The following is a 19,978-nucleotide window of genomic DNA, read 5'->3' as shown; positions in this document are numbered from 1 at the left end:
GTTACAAAAGGTTTCTATTTCATTATGTATGTTCTTTTAAACTTTCTATTCAACAAACAAAGTATCACAGTTCCCCAAAACATATTAAGCAGCAAAACAGTTTTAATAGTAATAGCATATTAAAATGTCACAATAATATTTGAATTGATCAAATAAATGCAGCCTTAGTAGGCATAAGATAATTATTTTATATTATATAATTATTTTACCGACCGCAAACTTTTGAACATTAGTGTACCTTGAGTTCCACATCAAGCCCTTTTCATTAATTTGAATAAATATACATTTACAAGGATCTTAAATATTTTAGTTAAAGATTATTTTGTTGTCTCTCTCCAGCCACCATTGATTACATGTCCCAAAACATTCAGAACAATGAGTTTTACAGAACTGCACTCTTAAAAGGTGCCAGGACCAAAAAGGGGTTTTCATGGCGATGCCATAGAAGAACCCTTTTTGGTTCCCTGAAGAACCGTTTTGGGAAATTATCTTTAAAGAACCATTTTTTTTCTAACCATTTAATAGTCTAAAGAACCTTTCTACGCTAAGAACCTTTTGTGCAATGGAAGCATTCTTTGGATATTTACGGTTCTTCGTGGAACCATACACTCCGCCAAATAACTTTTATTTTTAAGAGTGTGTGCAAAGGTTTTAGGCACTAAAAAATTGCTGTAGAGGGAGAATGTTCAAAAACAACACCTTGAATAGTTTTTGTTATATCAGTGAACTTTAAAAAACTAAATCAAATCAATATTTGTCGTGACCACCATTTGCCTTCAAATCAGCACTAATTCTAGATATACTTTGTGCACAGTTTTTAAGGAAGTTTGCATCTTAGAGAAGTTTCAGCAATTCTGTAGATTTAGGCTTTAGTCTCAATTGCTTGTCTCTTCATGTAATCCCAGACTGACTCTGTGATGTTGAGATCAGGGCTCTGTGTATGCCGCACCATATGTTGTAGGACTCCATGTCCATACAAAAATGTCCTTATTTGCATAAGGAATGTAGACATCTGAAATTGTTATTGGTCCCACTTTATATTAGGTGGCCATAACTACTATGTACTGACATCAAAAAATAAGTACAATATACTTATTGTATTCATATTGTATTGCAAGACACTTTTGCTGATATTGAGGTGGGATACGGGTAAAGTTAGGGACAGGTGTGGTGGTATGGGTAAGTATAAGGGTAGGGTTAGGTGTAAGGGAAGTGTCAACAGTGTAATTATAAATGTAACCACAGAAATTATTAAGGATGTAATTACATCCAGGTATTTTTTTTTAATGTAAGTACAATGTAAAAACATGTATGTACACAATAAGTGCATTGTATCAAATTATTAATTTAAATGTTAGTAAATAGTAGTTACATTAGGGCCACCTAATATAAAGTGAGTACTTGTTATTTCCTACTGACACGCTAAAGAATATATAAATAGCCATCTAAAGGCAAATGTTTTTACACAGTACTGTATATTGTGAGAAAATGTCATGTTTGATAGGTATTTACTTTGGCCATAATTTAAAAGGATATATTTTTAGATATCTATCTTTTTGATCATGGCCGCAATCAGCTTTGCGTGCATAGAGTGTTTCTGTAATTTATGATCCCAGACAGTTGCTTTTAGACTTTGACCAGAAGTCCCAGTCCTTCCACCCACCACTGAGCTCATAAAAGTCAGTATAATATTTATTTTATGACGGAAAGGTTGAGATCATGAGGTGCTGCTAAAGACAGGACAGAACTCGTACCCCAATGATTCAACAACAGACAACTTGTGATGAAGATCTAATGATATAATCCAAGCAACATTTTCTGCTGTGTGTAATCATAATATAGCAAATTTGAATGGAAAGCTTTAAGACCCCTTGAGAATGGCTTGACAAGAACACTTTTCACAGAATAAAAAATAAAAAAGGTAATTGCAGCTTATATTCTCACAATTGCGAGTTTTGAAAAAAAAAATCTGAATTGCTTGATATATAAATTCGCAATTGCGAGTTATAAAGTCAGAATTGCGAGATAAAAAGTATTTTTTATTTTTTATTCTGTGGTGAAAGAAGGCTTCCATAGAAAAGTGTTCTTGTCAAGCCAAGCTTTATATTTTTTATTCTATATATAAAGTCGCAATTGCAAAATATAAAGTCAGAATTGCGTGATATAAAGTAGCAACTCGCAATTCTGAATTTCTAACTTGCTAACTTGCAATTGTGAGTGTATATCTCGCAATGCTGAGAAAAAAAGTCAGAAAAAATGTGTGATGAAAAGGCCCAATTATCTTTAAAAAAATTATTCCGTAACGGAAACATGCTTCCATACTTTTCTTTCCCATTTTGATGTACTAAAAATAGTAATTTCTCATTTCAGGTTCATCCCCTTTGAAAAAAAAGCACAATATACTATAGCTGTCACAGTACTTGATTATGGTATTGGGAGAAGGACATTCATAGTCTAGAAAAGATTTGATTGGACATGTCTGTTTAGTGCAGGATGAGCATCAATATTTTTGGTCAGATTTTCTGAAAGACAAACTGACAAGTCTGCTAAAACATTTCAGTTAACATACTGTTAACAATGTTATCACAATCTAGACCACTTAGGTATTACAAAAGACGCATTTTAGCGTAAGCTTTAAATTGAATAAAATATGTTAAAATTGTGTATAATAATGTTGTAGTAAAGCTTAATTTACACTCCATCTAACCCAATATTATGAGAAATTGGTGAATTGGTTGCGAATTTGTAAGAATTTGTTCAATTTGATTAATAGAAAATGTAAGATTTTTTATAAAGAATTACACATGAAGTTCCACCCCAACCCTAAACCTAACTGTCAGAGGGCGTAAGCATTGTTACATTCCATGCCTGTCCCGGACTCCATTTCCCAGAATCCTCCCTGTCTCACACCTGAACTCACTTCCTCATCGTCTCTCCCGCTCTCCCCGGATTCCCTGCACCTGGTCATCATCGTTTGCACTCCCTTTATATTGAACTCACTCCCAACACTCCTTGTCCGTTCTAAATGTTAATGTTCCTGATGTTTGTATGCTGTGTTTTGTTCCCGTTTGTTTCCTTCGACCATTAAACCCATCCATTGTTTGAAGTCCAAGTCTGCTTTCATCCCTGCTGCGCTACCAACCATAACAAGCATATTGTATGCAAACATATGTTGTACAATATGATTGTATGAATTTGCCACCAGTTCATCAAAACATAAAATTGTTATGAATTGACCTGTTTGAAAAGACGTCTCTTCAATTAGTCTTGATGAAAACACAAAGCACATTACACAGTCTTTCAGCACCTGCATATTACTTGGAAATCACAAGTGCTTGCATGATGTTTTTCAGTGGTTTTACGGGTTTTAGTCATCTGAAAGAGTGAAGATGGAAGTGTTAATCTGAGACACCCTTTGCTGTGCCAACACCATAACCAAATTTAATGAGATAAAGCTTGCCCATATGGTCATTTTGGTGCTCCTAATACACAGATGGTTTTACAGGATTGCAGGCTCCTAGTTTTAGAAGGATGGTGCAGTTTATTTACAGCAGTGATGCCAGTAACGCGTTACTCAAATCTGACTTCTTTTTACCAGTAACGCGTAATCTAACGCGTTACTTTTTCTAAACCAGTAATCAGATTAAAGTAATTTATCCAAGTCACTGTGAGTTACTATTATAGTCATTTTACTTAGTAAAAATTTATATTTTTGCTTTCTTCTTGCGTCTCGGGGAGAGTATTTATATTAAGTGAAGTCAAGAAAGACTGTCTTTATTAAATTTTTTATTGAAACATGTTTTTTTTTCAGGAAAAATTTTTTCATTTCAACTTAAAATGTCAGGAGATACATTGTAGACGTTACTGTTAAAAATGCACTTACAATAAAGTGAGTGTAGGCAAAAACGGTTGTCATTTCTGTGTTGAGGCGGCAGGGGTGTTGTCGGCAACTGCTGAATGTAACTTTTAAAGTAACTTGTTATCTAACTTAGTGACTTTTAAAATCAAGTAATCTGTAAAGTAACTAAGTTATTTTTTAAATGAGTAATCAGTAATCAGATTACTTTTTCAAAGTAACTGTGGCAACACTGATTTACAGTCTGTGCAGAATTGTTACAGATTAATAATGAATTCATTATGCGAAATGTAAAAAAAAAAAAAAAAAAGGGGGGAATATTAGGGTGACCACAACATTAAATGTGATTCGGAGTGATTCTAGCATTGGAGGCCAAGGAAATTGTATCAGCTGCAGGTATCAATAAGATTTTCCTTAATTATAAATTTCCATCTGGTCCAGGTCACTGCCATAGATGCGGATGATGCTGAGTTTGGATCAGTGCGATACTCCCTGTATGATGACCACCCTTTCTTTCACTTCAACTCTGTTACTGGGGAAATCTGTGTGTCTCAAGATATTGATCACGAAGCTGGCCTTGTGACCTTTGACTTGTTGATTAAAGCTGAAGATCAAGTGAGTTCAAGTTTGTTAATCCTGGTATTTTGAAATTCCATATAAGAAGATAGTAATTATGTTTTCTTTTTGAATAGGATGGGCTCAGTTCGCAGACATTTGTTCACATTGATGTGGAGGATGTGAATGATAATGCTCCTGTTTTTAATCCTGAGAAATATGTCACGAGTGTGAGCATCCATGCTCAACCTGGCACTGAGCTCTTCAGCATTTTCGCTTCTGACCGAGATTCTGGAAACAATGGAAAAATCATCTATGAGCTTCTGCCTGGAGATTCTGCCTCTTTATTCACTGTGGACCAGTCAACAGGTAACATGCCCCAAGTTAATGTTTTTATCTGGGACTGAAATCTGTATTGCAGACACCTTTATTTATAGTACACGAAACTACAATGTTCACCTAAGAGAGTCTTTTATTTTAAATAAAGTATAAAGCCATAGTCATAGTCAATCAGACAAGAGAACTCATATAATCTGTTTAGACATCATAGTGCGTGCTTGTCTTGACAGTCAGACTGAGAGTCTTCCATAGCAGATATATAATTGCTTTTGTCAAGTCCCAGTTGGAGGATTTACACAGCATCTTCTTAAATACTTTCTGGACATGGGTGCAAAGTGTTGAAGTGTCATACAGCAATGAGTGCCTACAGAAATCTGTGATTAGGCTTTATAAGATGACTGATGTACTCAATTGTTGCAATTGTGGCAAAGTAAAAGACATACAGTGAACAAAATCATTAGTGTTACAAACAGAGGTGACACGGAGAACAGATGGCAGATGTAAACAGGGTTTATTTGACAGAACCAGGAAGTGAGCAGATGAGGTGAGTATCAGAAGTGTAATTCCAGTAGAATGGTGATGACAATGGGTAATACGATACGTTCTTGATTGTAGATCGACAGGACAACGGAGCGATGGAGACAGGGAGCCAGGAGACGAGACGAGGAGACTTGGGATAACAGGTAGGTAGTCAGGTGAGTCCGTGGAAGCAAGCTTTAGTGTGAGCATGTGCAAACGATACCGGACAGTGACTGAGTGCGTGCGTGGGGCTTAAGTGCAGGTGGTGATTGCAGTGATGATGACATGCAGGTGTGTGTGATCAGTACTCGGGTGATAGTGATCGTTGTGTCTGGGAGAGGGTGGAGCCTGGCGTGCTTGTGACATTATTGATGTCCCGGGTTGACAGCCAGACCTTCTGCCCAACCTGGAATGTAGGCGCTTCTGAGCGGCGAAGGTCGGCTGTCATCCTGCGTCTGCGAAGGGCCCGCTGAAGTTGATGGTGGGCTGAGTCCCAGACCCTCTCACTCTCCCGGAACCAGTAATCAACCGCAGGGACATCGGAGGGTTCCCCTGACCACGGGAAGAGGGGAGGTTGATAGCCGAGCACACACTGAAATGGGGTAAGGCCGGTGGTAAGCTGACGGAGTGAGTTCTGTGCGTACTCGGCCCATCCTAGGAACTGGTTCCAGGAGTCCTGGTGGTCATGACAGAAGGTACGGAGGAAACGGCCAATCTCCTGGATCTTATGTTCCGTCTGCCCATACGTTTGGGGATGGTATCCTGACGAGAGGCTGACGGTCACACCTAGGAGGGAGAAAAAGGCCTTCCATACCTTGGAGATGAACTGGGGACCTCTGTCCGATACGATGTCTTCAGGGATACCATAATAGCGGAAGATGTAATTGAACATCAATTCGGCAGTTTCCAGGGCAGTAGGTAATCCTCGTAGTGGGAGGAGTTGGCAGGACTTGGAGAAATGGTCCACCACTACGAGGACGCAGGTACAATTGTCTGAGAGATCCGTGATAAAATCCACCCCTAGGTGTGAACAAGGGCGGTTGGGAATGGGCAGAGGATGGAGCTTTCCAGCTGGCAGGTGACGTGGACTTTGACATGGCACATTCCCTACATCCCTGCACGTACCTTCTGACATCTGCTGACATCTGGGACCACCATAAGCGTTGACGTTGCAGCGAGAGGGTTTCATTGACCCCAGGGTGACCAGTGCCAAGTGACGTGTGGGAGGAGTGGATGATAGGGGTGCGTCGTGCTCGAGGAAGGAATTGCATGCCCGGAGGACAACCCGGCGGCACGTTGGTGGAGTTATTGGCAGAGGGCAGGGTCTCCTCCGACTAGGAGATAGGACCAAGGAATAACTGGGTAGGGATGATGGGCTCTGTCTCTTCTGACTTCTCCTCGGGGCTGTGGATGTGGGAAAGGGTGTCCGCCTTGATGTTTTTGGCACCTGGTCGATAGGAGATGTTGAAGTTAAACCGTGTGAAGAATAGAGCCCATCTAGCTTGCCGTGGATTTAGACGTTTTGCCTCTTGGAGATACCCCAGGTTCTTGTGGTCAGTAAGCACTAGGAAGGGATGTTTGGCGCCCTCTAGCCAGTGCCTCCACTCCTCCAGTGCGAGCTTGATGGCGAGGAGTTTGCGGTTCCCGATGTCGTAGTTTACCTCTGCCGGGTTGAGCTTCCGCGAGAAGAAGGCACATGGGTGGAGACGACTGGGGTTCCCCTGCTGCTGAGAAAGGACCCCTCCCACTCCGGTGGTGGAAGCGTCCACCTCAACGACGAAGGGCAGATCTGGATCTGGGTGGACCAGGAGGGGAGCGGTTGTGAAGGCGGTCTTCAGGGTCTGGAAGGCTTCGGTGGCAGATGGGGTCCAGGACAGAGACTTGGGCTTATTGCGTAGGAGACTGGCGATGGAACTGTACAGATGGATGAAGCGACGATAGAAGTTGGCAAAGCCGAGGAATCTTTGGAGTTTTGACAGTGGAGGGGGTTGGCCAGGACCGGATGGCTTCCACCTTCCCCTCGTCCATCCGGATGCCACTGCGGTCGATGTTGTAGCCGAGAAACTGCACTGAGGACTGATGGAATGAGCATTTCTCGGCTTTGAGGTAGGGCTGGAAGTTCCTCAGGCGTTGAAGGACCTCCACAACGTGATGGCGATGTTCGGCCAGGCTCCGGGAGTAGATCAAGATGTCGATGTAGACCAGCACGAACTTGTGAAGGCACTCTCGGAGCACCTCATGGATGAAGTTCTGGAATACGGAGGGGGCGAGTCCATAGGGCATCACAAGGTATTCGTAGTGGCCGGTGGGCGTGACAAAGGCGGTCTTCCACTTGTCGCCCTCACGTATTCGAACGAGGTTGTACGCACTGCGGAGGTCCAACTTTGTGAACACAGTGGCACTACGGAGATGTTCCAGGGCAGCTTGGACGAGAGGAAGGGGATAACGGAACTTAACTGTTATATTGTTGAGTACTCGGTAGTCGATGCAGGGCCGCAAGCCTCCGTCCTTCTTTGCCACGAAGAAAAAACTCAAAGCAGCAGGGGAAGTAGATGGATGGATGTAGCCTTGCTCCAGTGCCTCCTTGATGTAATCCTCCATGGCCTTCTCCTCCGGAAGTGAGAGGGGATAGATTTTACCTTTGGGCACTGGTTCACCTGGCAGCAGATCGATGGCACAGTCCCATGGGCGATGGTGAGGCAGCTTGGAAGCCCGTTGGGGACAGAAGACGTCACTGAAGGGGGCATAGCAGGGGGGAACATCCACCGAACGTCTCTCTACCAGACTCTCGATGGACGTGGCGCAGATGGGGAGATCTTGGGAATGAGGAGAGGGACATAACGGTGGCGATGGGAAGCAGTCCGGGAAACAGCTGTCGCCCCACTTCAGGACTTCTCCTGTCTTCCAGGAGATGACTGGGTTATGTTGCTCTAACCATGGGCGCCCTAGGATGATGTCAGCGGTGGATTCCTCCAGAACCAGCAGATGTAGCCGCTCCATGTGGAGAATTCCCACTTGCACTCCAATGGGGCCCACGGAGCGACTAACCTGCCTCCGACTGAGGGGTGTCCCGGTTATCGACTGGATCTGGTAGATGGTCGGAGTAGCAGTCGTGCGGAGCTTGAGCTGGCGGCAGAGGGTGCCCGAGATTAAGTTCCCGACTGACCCAGAGTCGAGGACGGCAGTAACTGGAAGGGAGATACTGGCAGCAGTAAGGTCTACAGTAGTGGTGAGTGGCTTCATCTTATTTAGTGAAGGAATGATTGCACTCACCATGGGACGTGGAGGACGGACTGGGCATTCGGAGATGTAATGCCCAGGAAGACCACAGTACAGACAGAGATTTTGGGTCAGCCGCCTCTGCCGTTTAGCCGCTGTCAGACGGGAGTTCTCCAGTTGCATGGCCTCGTGGGCTGGTTCTGGAGGGCTGACACCATCTGGTCGGTGGAGGAAAGATGAGACTGACGGCTGTCCCTGGTGTTCTTCGATACACGACTGCATACGAGTGGCGAAGCGAATGGAGAGTTGGATGAAACGTTCAAGCCCGATGGTGTCCTCGTATGCAGCGAGATACAGCCGCACCCGAGGATCCAGACCCTGTCGGTAGGTCGTGATCAGGGATTGCTCGTTCCACCCACTGGCAGCAGCGAGGGTCCGAAACTGGAGGGCATACTCATTTACAGATAATGTACCTTGTTTTAGGTGGTAGAGTTGTTCACCGATCAACGAATCCCAAGACAGTTTTCCAAAGACCTCCTTAAAGTGTGGGATGAACCCAGACAGGGTCTGGATCATAGGACTGTCGTTGTACCATAGAGATTCCGCCCATCGGAGCGCGCTTTACCAGCTATCTGCGAGGTGATGAACGCCACTTTGGCGCGATCATGTGGGTACAGGTGCGGCTGCATCTCCAGGACCAGTGAACATTGGAGCAGGAATCCGTTGCAATCCTCCGCCGAACCAGAGAAGGGCGCCGGTCTGGCCATGGGACTGGCACACTCGGGGGGTGAAGCAGGGGTGTTGTTCCCGGAAGTGCTAGCTGGTGAAGGTGCAGGTGTGCTGGAGGGAAGAGCTCGCCGAACAGCGTCGACGAGCTCCTTGAAGGGATCCGGGGTCCTCATCCTGGTGCTGTGCGGTGTTGGTCCGGTATTCTGTTACAAACAGAGGTGACACGGAGAACAGATGGCAGATGTAAACAGGGTTTATTTGACAGAACCAGGAAGTGAGCAGATGAGGTGAGTATCAGAAGTGTAAGTCCAGTAGAATGGTGATGACAATGGGTAATACGATACGTTCTTGATTGTAGATCAGGGAGCCAGGAGACGAGACCAGGAGACACTCAGGAGACACTCAGGAGACACTCAGGAGACACTCAGGAGACACTCAGGAGACACTCAGGAGACACTCAGGAGACACTCAGGAGACACTCAGGAGACACTCAGGAGACACTCAGGAGACACTCAGGAGACACTCAGGAGACACTCAGGAGACACTCAGGAGACTTGGGATAACAGGTAGGTAGTCAGGTGAGTCCGTGGAAGCAAGCTTTAGTGTGAGCATGTGCAAACGATACCGGACAGTGACTGAGTGCGTGCGTGGGGCTTAAGTGCAGGTGGTGATTGCAGTGATGATGACGTGCAGGTGTGTGTGATCAGTACTCGGGTGATAGTGATCGTTGTGTCTGGGAGAGGGTAGAGCCTGGCGTGCTTGTGACAATTAGTTTTGCTAAGTGTTCATTTTTAATCTGGCAACAATATAATACTAATATACTGTGATATTCAAAGTAATTGTGTAAATAATTATAGTACAGTGAGACTAATATAGATACATAAACATTTACTTTTCCTTAAGTTATTATAAGTATAACAATCTATACAATGTATAAGACGTTCAGTATAAAAAACACATTAATAGTCTAAGTTGATATATTACTAAATACAGATATTAAAGTCATTTGTATGGCATGTGTTACTATCACTGTCCTTGGCTTTTCGCACACATAGAGCTACAGCTGAGCTGTGCTGTTTGGCGTGCCGCATGACGCATTACATTAATCAGATTAGACTGTAATGAAGTAGGGGGGTCTGCTCATTATTTCTCCATAATCCCATTACAATCACAGTTCTGCCGTTAATTGTTACATATTTCTCATCTCATTAATTTTGTTGCATTTAGCAGACAGCAGTTGAGATTATGCAGCAGTGACACAGATGAACAATTCTTTCTGTCCTAAGTGTGCTTAATCTTAAATAGTGCTCAGAAGTCGAAGTAAATATTCCTTCTTTTACATCGCCTGGATGGTCTCACTCGCTTAGGGAAATCCCTGCTAAGCATAATTGGTTTAGAGCTTTTACCTTTTTGACATTATATGCCATATATATATATAATTTAAAGATATATAGTAAATATCACATGCATAACTTTCTGTGCACTGAGAATCATATTTTCTCAAATAAAGGTGGATTAGAGGTAATGTACATTTTACATTGTATGCAGCGAATATGACAGCCGCAAAAACAATATAGCATAGAGCTCTTTGGATGATCTCTTCGGATTCACCAACATTTGTGAGGTCTGTGGCATGAAATGTTTATTAGATACGCAAAGACTTGTTTAAATGATGTAAAAGTGTATTTGCTGAATGCTGATTCAGTATGACAGAGGAGTATTATAATGTTTGCCTTTCGATTATTAAACAAAACTATAGTAAACAAATGAAGACAGAGAATGCTCATGTGTGTCTGTGCTTTGGTGCTAGATTCTCAGCACTTTCAAACTAAAAGTCCCATTTCCGACTCTTACTGACCAAACAGAAAAAAAATGTATACTTAATGTTGGTAATTAAAAAATGGCAAATATCATTCGATATGTCTTCTTCTGTGAAATATCGGTCTGCCAGTAATTTTGAATTCCTTTTTTCTTGTTTATTTTTTTGGGTATGCAGGTACTAGGGACTTCAAAAACAAACAGCTAAATAAAATACACACAGATTACTCTCCCCTCCTTCACTTGCGTGCCACTGATTACCTTTATGTGTGCCAGTGGGGGCATGTGTGCCTAAGGTTACCCACCCCTGGTTTAAATCAACAGATGCTAAGGATTTTAAGTTAGATCAAGGTGACAGAATTTAGCGGGACCCCAGCCATCTGTCAAAATTGGAACTAGCCACAAACATATCCACCATATCAACATAAGTAATGGATGTTAACTAATGTTTGTTTAAAGTCTGTTCAGTTTATTTAAAAAATCTGGGAGAGGGTAAGATAGTGTACAAAAAAAAATCATCATGACCATGTGAATTTCTTAGTTATCTATCAGTCAAAGAATTTAATTTTATTAGAAATTAACATGTCATAGCTTTAATTACTAAGGTTTTTAATTTAAATTCTCTTACATTTAAGTCTGTAATCTACTTATAGCCAAATGTAAACTTTCCTTTCACTGCAATAATAGCTAAGACCTTATGAATGTGCCCTCTAAGATGTCAATGTAGGTTTTGTGTGTTCTTCAGGTTCTGTCTACCTGAGTTCTTCGCTTTCCCAGCTACGCAGTAGCAGTGTGAAGCTGTCTGTCTCTGCTCAGGACGGAGGAGGCATGTCTGCCATTCATCCTGCTAACATCACTGTGAACGTCTTGCAGAGTGACCAGCCCCCTGCCCTTTTCCAGAAAGCCCACTACACCTTCTCTATCTCTGAGGATGCACCTGTGGGCTCCACTGTTGGTTTGGTTCAGGCTGTTACCCCTGCCAGTGAGTTTTCAGTGCCTTTTTTCTGAAATGTTATGCCTGTCACACTATGCCCTGTTAGAAACTGGACAGTGTGATGCCATAGTTGAAGAAGAAACCTATTTGGTAACACTTTACAATAAGGTTATATTTGTTAACAATTAGTTAACTGTTTAGTTAAAGCAGCACTAGGTAGGTTTTGCTCTCGGGGTCCCCCTACAGTTGGGAAACAGTATTGTCCTCTACTACTGTCGAAAACTGTCATTCTACATCAGGGGATGCATCGCACGTGCATTTATTGACATGACAACCATGATAGCCCTGAACACTGCAGGAGGAGTTCACATGCAGGTGTTCTGCTTGCGTCACGTGTGAAATGTCTTCATCCCAGGTAACGTTACAGTGGCATATGTTTCAGCATGTCATATGAATATAATTTCATGGGTTTTATTTTTTTTCAAACGCCAAATGATCGCGATGCTCACGTTTACAAGCCAGCGTCATTATAGTAGCCTAGTCTATTAGTTCCCGTTTTACAGAATCTATATGATACTTCAATTCAATGTTTGAGTGGTAGGTAATAACCATATATAGTCAATATTATAATATCAAGCTACCATAGATTAATTTGCAAATTTGAAAAATCGATTTGCATTATAGCTTGAGGCAAGACAAATCATATCACAGACATGTTAGGTATCCTAAAATATGATTTTGTACGTCTTACGTATTTACTTGCAAGAATGTAGCCCCTCCTCCTTCAGCTCACGCCAACGAGCAAACGCTGGCCCAATGTTGATCCTCGTCCTGCCTTTAATCCGATCACTTTCTCGTTTCCTCTTTTTGCTTTCCTCCGACAAAACCTTTGCTTTCTTATTTTTCTGTGCTGCTTCGGCCATGACTATAACATCCGGCAAACAAATGATAGTTGGGCTCGCACGTCCGAATTTAAGGAAGTGGGGGTGGTGGTGGAAGTGATGTATATGCCGTAAAGCAGTCCAATTTTGTAGTTCTTTTTTTTCTCGGGTTACTACCCGAAACCCGAAGTTTAAAAGTACGATTAAAAACGATACAGACCCCGTCAGGCTATGGCAGACGTGTCATTCAACCTATGAGTTGCATTCACAAGAGTCTTGAAAAAAAACGAGTTGAACATATGACAGAGTATTTCTGTGCCAAATACACTCCTTCAGGATTCAAACAAGTTTCGGAAAGTCGAACAAGTATGGCCCCGACTGTATGACGTCATAAAGGGTGTGTGAGTGTGTGTGCGCGGGCGCTTGTGACTCTTTAGCTGAGATTCACAAAAACTTAATTGCTTTTAATAACATGCAGTTAATTGTTAGTTAATTGTAACTATTGATTTAAGTAATGTTGACGCAGAGCATGCACCCTGAATGTTAGGAAATGTATATGTATAAATTACATAAACTAAGATTATGGTATTATGTTTTTAAGAGGTGTTATTTCATATTAGTTCACATTAACTAATGCATTAAATGTTTAAAAAAAAAAGCTATTAATGTTAAGAATTATATATGTACAAGTTAAAATTAAAAAAGATTAACTAATGCTGGATATGAGCCTTGTTAATTGTTAATTAATGTTAACAAATGCATTAACTAATGTTAACAAATACAACCTTATTGTAAAGTGTTAACACATTTTTATGTTCTGTACAGGTAGATTAGATAAAATAGACAAAATATTGAACCGTGTCATTTATTTCAAGAAATGAGTGTTGATCACTTGAAATTATTTATTGAAAACTTTTTCAAGTATCAATAATCAATGATAAATATACAATTCCGTTAGAAGCACAACACCAAATCAATTGCAGTCCAAGGTGTCAAAATGCATCCACCCTTTTTTTTACAGCTTTCCTTTCCACTAGTAACCTAGTACTTCCAGACATTGTTACCCCAATGACTAATCCAGCTTGTGGGTCAGGGATAAGCTGATCAGAGGGTTAAATATCAGTCTAGTTGGCAGGGTTGTTAGGGTAGATAACAAGATATTCTATGCTCTGTTTCTTTTGGCTCTTAGTCTACAATCAATTGTTTTTAGTGAACAGTATCTCATGCTCAGTAGTTAGCTATGTTAGGGCTAATCACACATACTTAACCAACTCAGAGATTCACAACTACCTGCTTTGAGGTCATTTTAGTTTTTTTTATATAATTATTTGCTGTTGTGATTGTGCATATATGTGCTTTTGTGGAAATGCGTAAAAGATGACATAAAGGACTGGTAGCAGTTGTTATTTGGTTTTGCAGTAAGAATTTACCCATTTTAATCATAAAATGAAGCATAATGAGCATTGAATTAATCATATAAAACACTCCATTCTTGACTTATTTAAGTGATGTGTGATTAGTTTTTTGCTCACACACATACACACACAAATGTTTAGCCTTCCTCATTAATAGTTGAGCAGTAGACAGTCAATTGAGGTTAACGTTTAGATTAGCTGATTAACCCTCTCTTTAAGTCAAATGAAGGGCCAGAAATTCTAGGTTTCTGAGTTGGAGAGGGGGGCACTACCTTAATCTCTGGGGGCTTTGGTTTTCTCCAGCTGTATCAAGGTCTCAACTGTCAAACAATAGGATAACGGCAATACTGGTTTTAACACATATGACAGGGTCATATGTATGTCAGTATTTTCTAAATTTATAAGCATACAGTTTGTGTGAGTTTGTATGTGTGTGTATATATATATATATATATATATATATATATATATATATATATATATATATATATATATATATATATATATATATATATATATATATATATATATATATATATATATATATATATATATATATATATATATATATATATGATATATGATATATGATATATGATATATGAATATATTGACCTCTTTTTGCCTCCAAAACATGATTTTAATATTTGGTATGTCCACCTTTTGCAGCAATTACAGCAGCACATATATCTGGCATAGTGTCGATATATTTCCTCTGAGAACTTCAATGTTATCCCATGCCTTCTGCAACTGAAGCCAAAGTCCTTCCTTTGGATGTACAATAGGTGATTGTACATGTACAAAATGTACAAAACGTGCTCGATTGGGGTTGAGGTCCGGACTTTGAGTAGGCCAGTCCATCATTTTCAATGTTCCAGCAGATTCTTTCCGTCGCAGGTAGTTCCGGCAATAGTTAGAAGAATGTTTTGGGTCATTGTCCTCATGGAAAATAACCAATTTGACCACCACTGTATATATTCGGAATGGCATATATACTATAATGGCAGAATTTTAATTTCTGTGTCAACTATGCCTTTAACTGTTAACTAAATATCATATTGATATTTTGCTGGTATTTGTCTTTCTAATTGCAGATTCAGTGGAGGTAGTCTCATACGTCATATCCTCAGGTGATCTGCAAGGGCTTTTTTCAGTAGATGCTCAGACAGGCATCATCACCACTGCCTGTCCCCTGGACCACGAGTCCATTTCTTATGTTCTTTTGACCATACAATTCCACACAGGAACCCATCCTATCTACAGCAGTGCTCAGGTCAATGTTTCCATCATTGATGTCAATGACAACCCTCCTGTGTTCCAGAAAACCTCAGAACACATCACCATATCCCATAACACCCCTCCAGGAACGGCACTCTTCATTGCACATGCCCACGACAGTGACAGCGGCCTTAATGGCAGAATTCACTATATTTTACGTCCTGAGAGTGACGTGTTTATTATACACCCCAATCTTGGGACTCTTATGCTGAATGGCGACCTCTCAAGAGGTGCGAGCCAAAGGTACGAGCTCAGTGTTATAGCTGAGGATGAGGGTCATCCTTCATTGAACTCTACATTAGGGCTTGTGATAGAGATAGATTCCTTAGGCTTTGTGGAAGACACACTATCCTTTGAAACTTTGATTTACCAGGTGGAAATCGGAGAAAGTGCTCCAAAAGACACCAGAATGATTCAGGTACGTGCTCATGGAACCAGAACCCAGCCAGAAGCGCCCCCTGTCATCACTTACTCTCTTAAACCTCTCTTTGGAGTCCCACCTTTCAGGATCCATCCAGAGACTGGATGGATGATTGTATCTTACAGTCTGGACTACGAAACTGAACCCATGTATAGATTTTGCGTGTGTGCAAAGGCACAAAATAGCAAAACAGAGGCCACAGCAACAGTGGTCGTCATGGTTCAGGATGAGAATGACAACAAGCCAGTGTTCAGTAGGGATGTGTACTTCTTCAGCGTGCAGGAGGGACCGTCTCCTCATGGCCTGATTGGAACGGTAAAAGCTACAGACAGAGATTCGCTTAACAATGGAGTGTTGTCCTACATCCTGCTGTCTGATGGAAAATACTTTAACATCAACACACGAACAGGTCAGAATTACTGTTGAATTAGTGCTGTATTTCATTCAAATGGTCTTTCATAAACTGCTTTGTCAAAAAAGCATTCCAGAAATTCATAAAGCAAAGAAAGAAAAAATGTTGAGGCATTGAGATTGCATATATTTTGTACACGTTTTTTTTATTATTTTGTATTTTGAATAAAACTAAAACTGAAACTGACTGAAATAAAACAAATGAATCATATAAAATAAAAATAATTTTAAAAATATATATATGTATATTTATATATTTTTAAAATTCTAAGTGAAATAGTTTCCAAGTAAATTTTCCACCTTTTTTTTCTTCTTCAGTGTATCATTCTCTCTCACGCTCTGTCGTCTTTCTCTTTCTCTGGCTGAAGGTGAGATCATAAACCTGGTGGCTTTGGATCGTGAGGAGCAGGCGCAGCATGTTTTAAGGGTGATGGTCACAGATCAGGGTCGACCTCGTCTCAACACCACCACTATCGTTCGCATCCTTGTCACAGACGTCAACGATAACCCCCCACAGTTCACACACCTACCTGCAAATAAAGAGCTAAACGTACAGGTCAATACTTTTTCTAGAAAACACGAGCAATACAAAATATAATTGTAGGTTTTATAATTAAATGAACTTTCTGGTCAATTATACAGTTCATGTACATTGACAATTTATTACAGGGGTCGGCAACCTTTTTGTCATGAAGTGCCCTTTTTAGGTTTTTCTAGTTTTTAGGTTTTTCTAGTTTTTCTAATCACAGTGCCATTACCGCCACCCTCCCCCATGTTTAATAAATGCACATAACCATATTTTAAATGTTCAAACATTTGAAAGTTGATACCTGATGATCAAACATAACCTGATCAATCACAAACTTGCTTATTTGATTAGCAACATAGAAATAGTGCAGAACTGTAAATATTTCTGAACCAATTTTCCATTTTTTTATTTTTTTTTATTTGTCATAATCCTACAAGTTTGTTCATTTTCAGGCTTACATTAAACTTTAAAAAGCACATTTCAAAAGTGACTATTGAACCCTATGCATGAACGAAGTTTGCACATCACCATCATTGTGATGTGTGTGGAATGTTTAATAGGACTCTATATGCTTAGTTGAATATCTTCAAAATGTATAGCATTAACTGTTTGTTTGTTTGTTTGTTTTTTCAGAACAAACTATAATCTGTCAGTAAAACTAACTTAACTTGTTTGATACATCTGCTGTTTTGATCTGCATCATGCTTTCAGATGCTCATGTGCAGCTGTCTCTAATGGTTTGTCAGAGTTGCACAATTTCTTTGACTTGCGTAGTTTAATTCTCACACTTACATAATATCTCTGTCTCCTAACTTCTCCTAAATGCCTCTCTATTTTACTTATGTGCCAACAATTACCCATTCGCTTGACATTGTTGGCCTGCGTGCCATAGGTTGCCAACCCCTGATCTATGATGACATGGTATCCACAATAAGTAAAATGTTTCAGTGACATTTTCTTCTGAATGTAAATGAATGTATTTATATTGTACATTTATAATACCATTACAAAATTTGGGGCCAGTAAGATTATTATTTTTATTCAGCAAGGGTGAATTAAATTGATCAAAAGTGACAGTAGACATTTACATTGCTATAAAAACAAAAATATTTCAAATAAATGCTGTTCTCTTAAACCCTCTATTTTATTAAAGAATTGTGAAAAAATATATATCATGGTATTTATCATTTATCATAATTACTTTGGATAACAGCATCTAACAAATGCATATACTGTATGCAAATATGTATATATTTTTGTGCAGGTGTGGGCAGGCATTCCAGTGAATTTTGTTGTAATCAGTATGTTTGCTAAAGACCTGGATGCTGGAGAGAATGGAACTGTCAAATTCTCCATAAAAGGTAAACTGATGAGAAGAGGACCATTTATTTTTAATTTATGGCTGCTTATATCCCTCTGATTGAAGGGAATATTTCTTTGTGATTTAATCTGAGATGTCTTGTTTTCTTCCACATACTTTTAGATAATCAGCTGGGACACTTTAGTATTGATAGTCGTAATGGTGATGTCAAGGTGACATCACGATTCTCCTCAAACCCGCAGATGCGCTACACCCTGAGAGTGGTTGCCACAGACAATGGGCTTTTTCCTCTGGAGGAGACTGCAGTTGTTCACATACAAGTTAGTGAAATTGGTTACTTTTCGGTTGCACTTTATTTCAGGTGTCTTTGTTACACTGTAATTATACATTTAAGTGCTGAGTAAGTAACTACATTACCTTACGTACTATTGGGTTAGGATTAGGGTTTGGTTTGGTTTATAGTTAGTTGCATGTCATTTTGCATAGGCATAATTTATAGTTATTAATATGGTAATTAAAGCTGCAGTCCGTAACTTTTTTTTTTGTTAAATATGATCAAAAATTCATTTTTGAGCAAGTACATAACAAGCCAGTATTCAAAACTATCTCCTTACCTTAGCCCCATTCTCAACGATAAGCTTGTAATAATGTGTTATAATTAGAGTGGTATGAATTAATTTCATGTCAGGTTTGTTGAATTTTGAAACGCAAATTTGCAGAGATGCTGAGTAACAAGCCTCTTGGTTTGTCAGAGATCTCTGTGTGGGCAGAGATTCGTAACTTAAAGGGGTGGTTGATTATGATTTCCCTTTTCTAACTTTAGTTAGTGTGTAATGTTGCTGTTTGAGCATAAACAACATCTTCAAAGTTACGACGCTCAAAGTTCAAAGGGAGATATTGTCTTTTAAAGAAGTCGCTTTTTAAGGACTACAATAAACGGCTTATAGGGACTACAACAAGCTTCTTCCCAGGTTAGTGACATCACTAACCCTACAATTTACAAAAAACCTGCCCCTGGGAACGCAACAAAGGGAGGGAGGCCATGTTGAGAAGAGGAAGAGTTGTTGTAGTAAAGCACATTTAGGAGTCTGCCTAAGCTGTCACATCTGTCTTTTCATATTTATTGCAATACAGTAAGTTACTCAAATGCAGTAGCATGGCATAAAAGTAAGATGACATCATAAATGATAACCGTAATTGAACTAAACTATACCTGTTCTATCTTCATGCAGCATACAGGGAGTGCAGAATTATTAGGCACGTTGATTTTCTGATCATATTTTTTTTCCAGGCACATTTGACCAATTCCAAACCACAGTAATCCTAATAACTACTATTGATTTAGTATTTAATAATGTATAAGTGATATATAATTGTTCATGAAGGCTGGAAATGAAAATCACCTTATATTCAGGTGTGCAGAATTATTAGGCATGTTTTCTTTTACAGATAAATTGAGCCAAAAAAGAGATTTAACTCAGACTGAAAAGTCAAAAAGTATTAAATGCCCATGAGAAGGATGCAATACTAATGCAATACTAGACATTGCAGTTAAGGCATGACCATTGGACAGTGAAATGCTCGTTGGGTCAGCAGGATCTGACAAAAACAGGTGGTGAAGAAAAGACACCTGTTAACTGCAAAAGAATTAAGAATTAAGGTGAAGAATTAAGGGTGAAACCATCAGGAAAACATCTCTGCAAAACAGACTTCAGGATGGACTAAAATGAACTCCCAAAACGTCCTGCCAGAT

At 40.1% G+C, this 19,978-nt stretch overlaps 1 protein-coding gene across 1 annotated transcript in view; it reads left to right on the top strand.

Annotated features, from left to right (window-relative positions):
- dchs2 (dachsous cadherin-related 2) overlaps positions 1–19,978 on the top strand; it is a gene marked incomplete at both ends in the record, with an annotated part of 41,459 nt that overhangs the window by 2,443 nt on the left and 19,038 nt on the right. The window contains 7 exons of the mRNA XM_079813175.1: positions 4,298–4,471; positions 4,549–4,780; positions 11,781–12,017; positions 15,360–16,373; positions 16,744–16,931; positions 18,169–18,265; positions 18,388–18,545. Coding sequence (XP_079669301.1) covers positions 4,298–4,471; positions 4,549–4,780; positions 11,781–12,017; positions 15,360–16,373; positions 16,744–16,931; positions 18,169–18,265; positions 18,388–18,545 — 2,100 coding nt within the window. The remainder of the gene's footprint in view (positions 1–4,297; positions 4,472–4,548; positions 4,781–11,780; positions 12,018–15,359; positions 16,374–16,743; positions 16,932–18,168; positions 18,266–18,387; positions 18,546–19,978) is intronic.

The sequence above is a fragment of the Gobio gobio genome (genome assembly GCF_949357685.1).
Source record: "Gobio gobio genome assembly, chromosome: 3".
Lineage (NCBI taxonomy): Eukaryota > Metazoa > Chordata > Actinopteri > Cypriniformes > Gobionidae > Gobio > Gobio gobio.
Note: the sequence above shows the minus strand (reverse complement) of the source record. Positions and strands in the feature narration are given on the sequence as shown.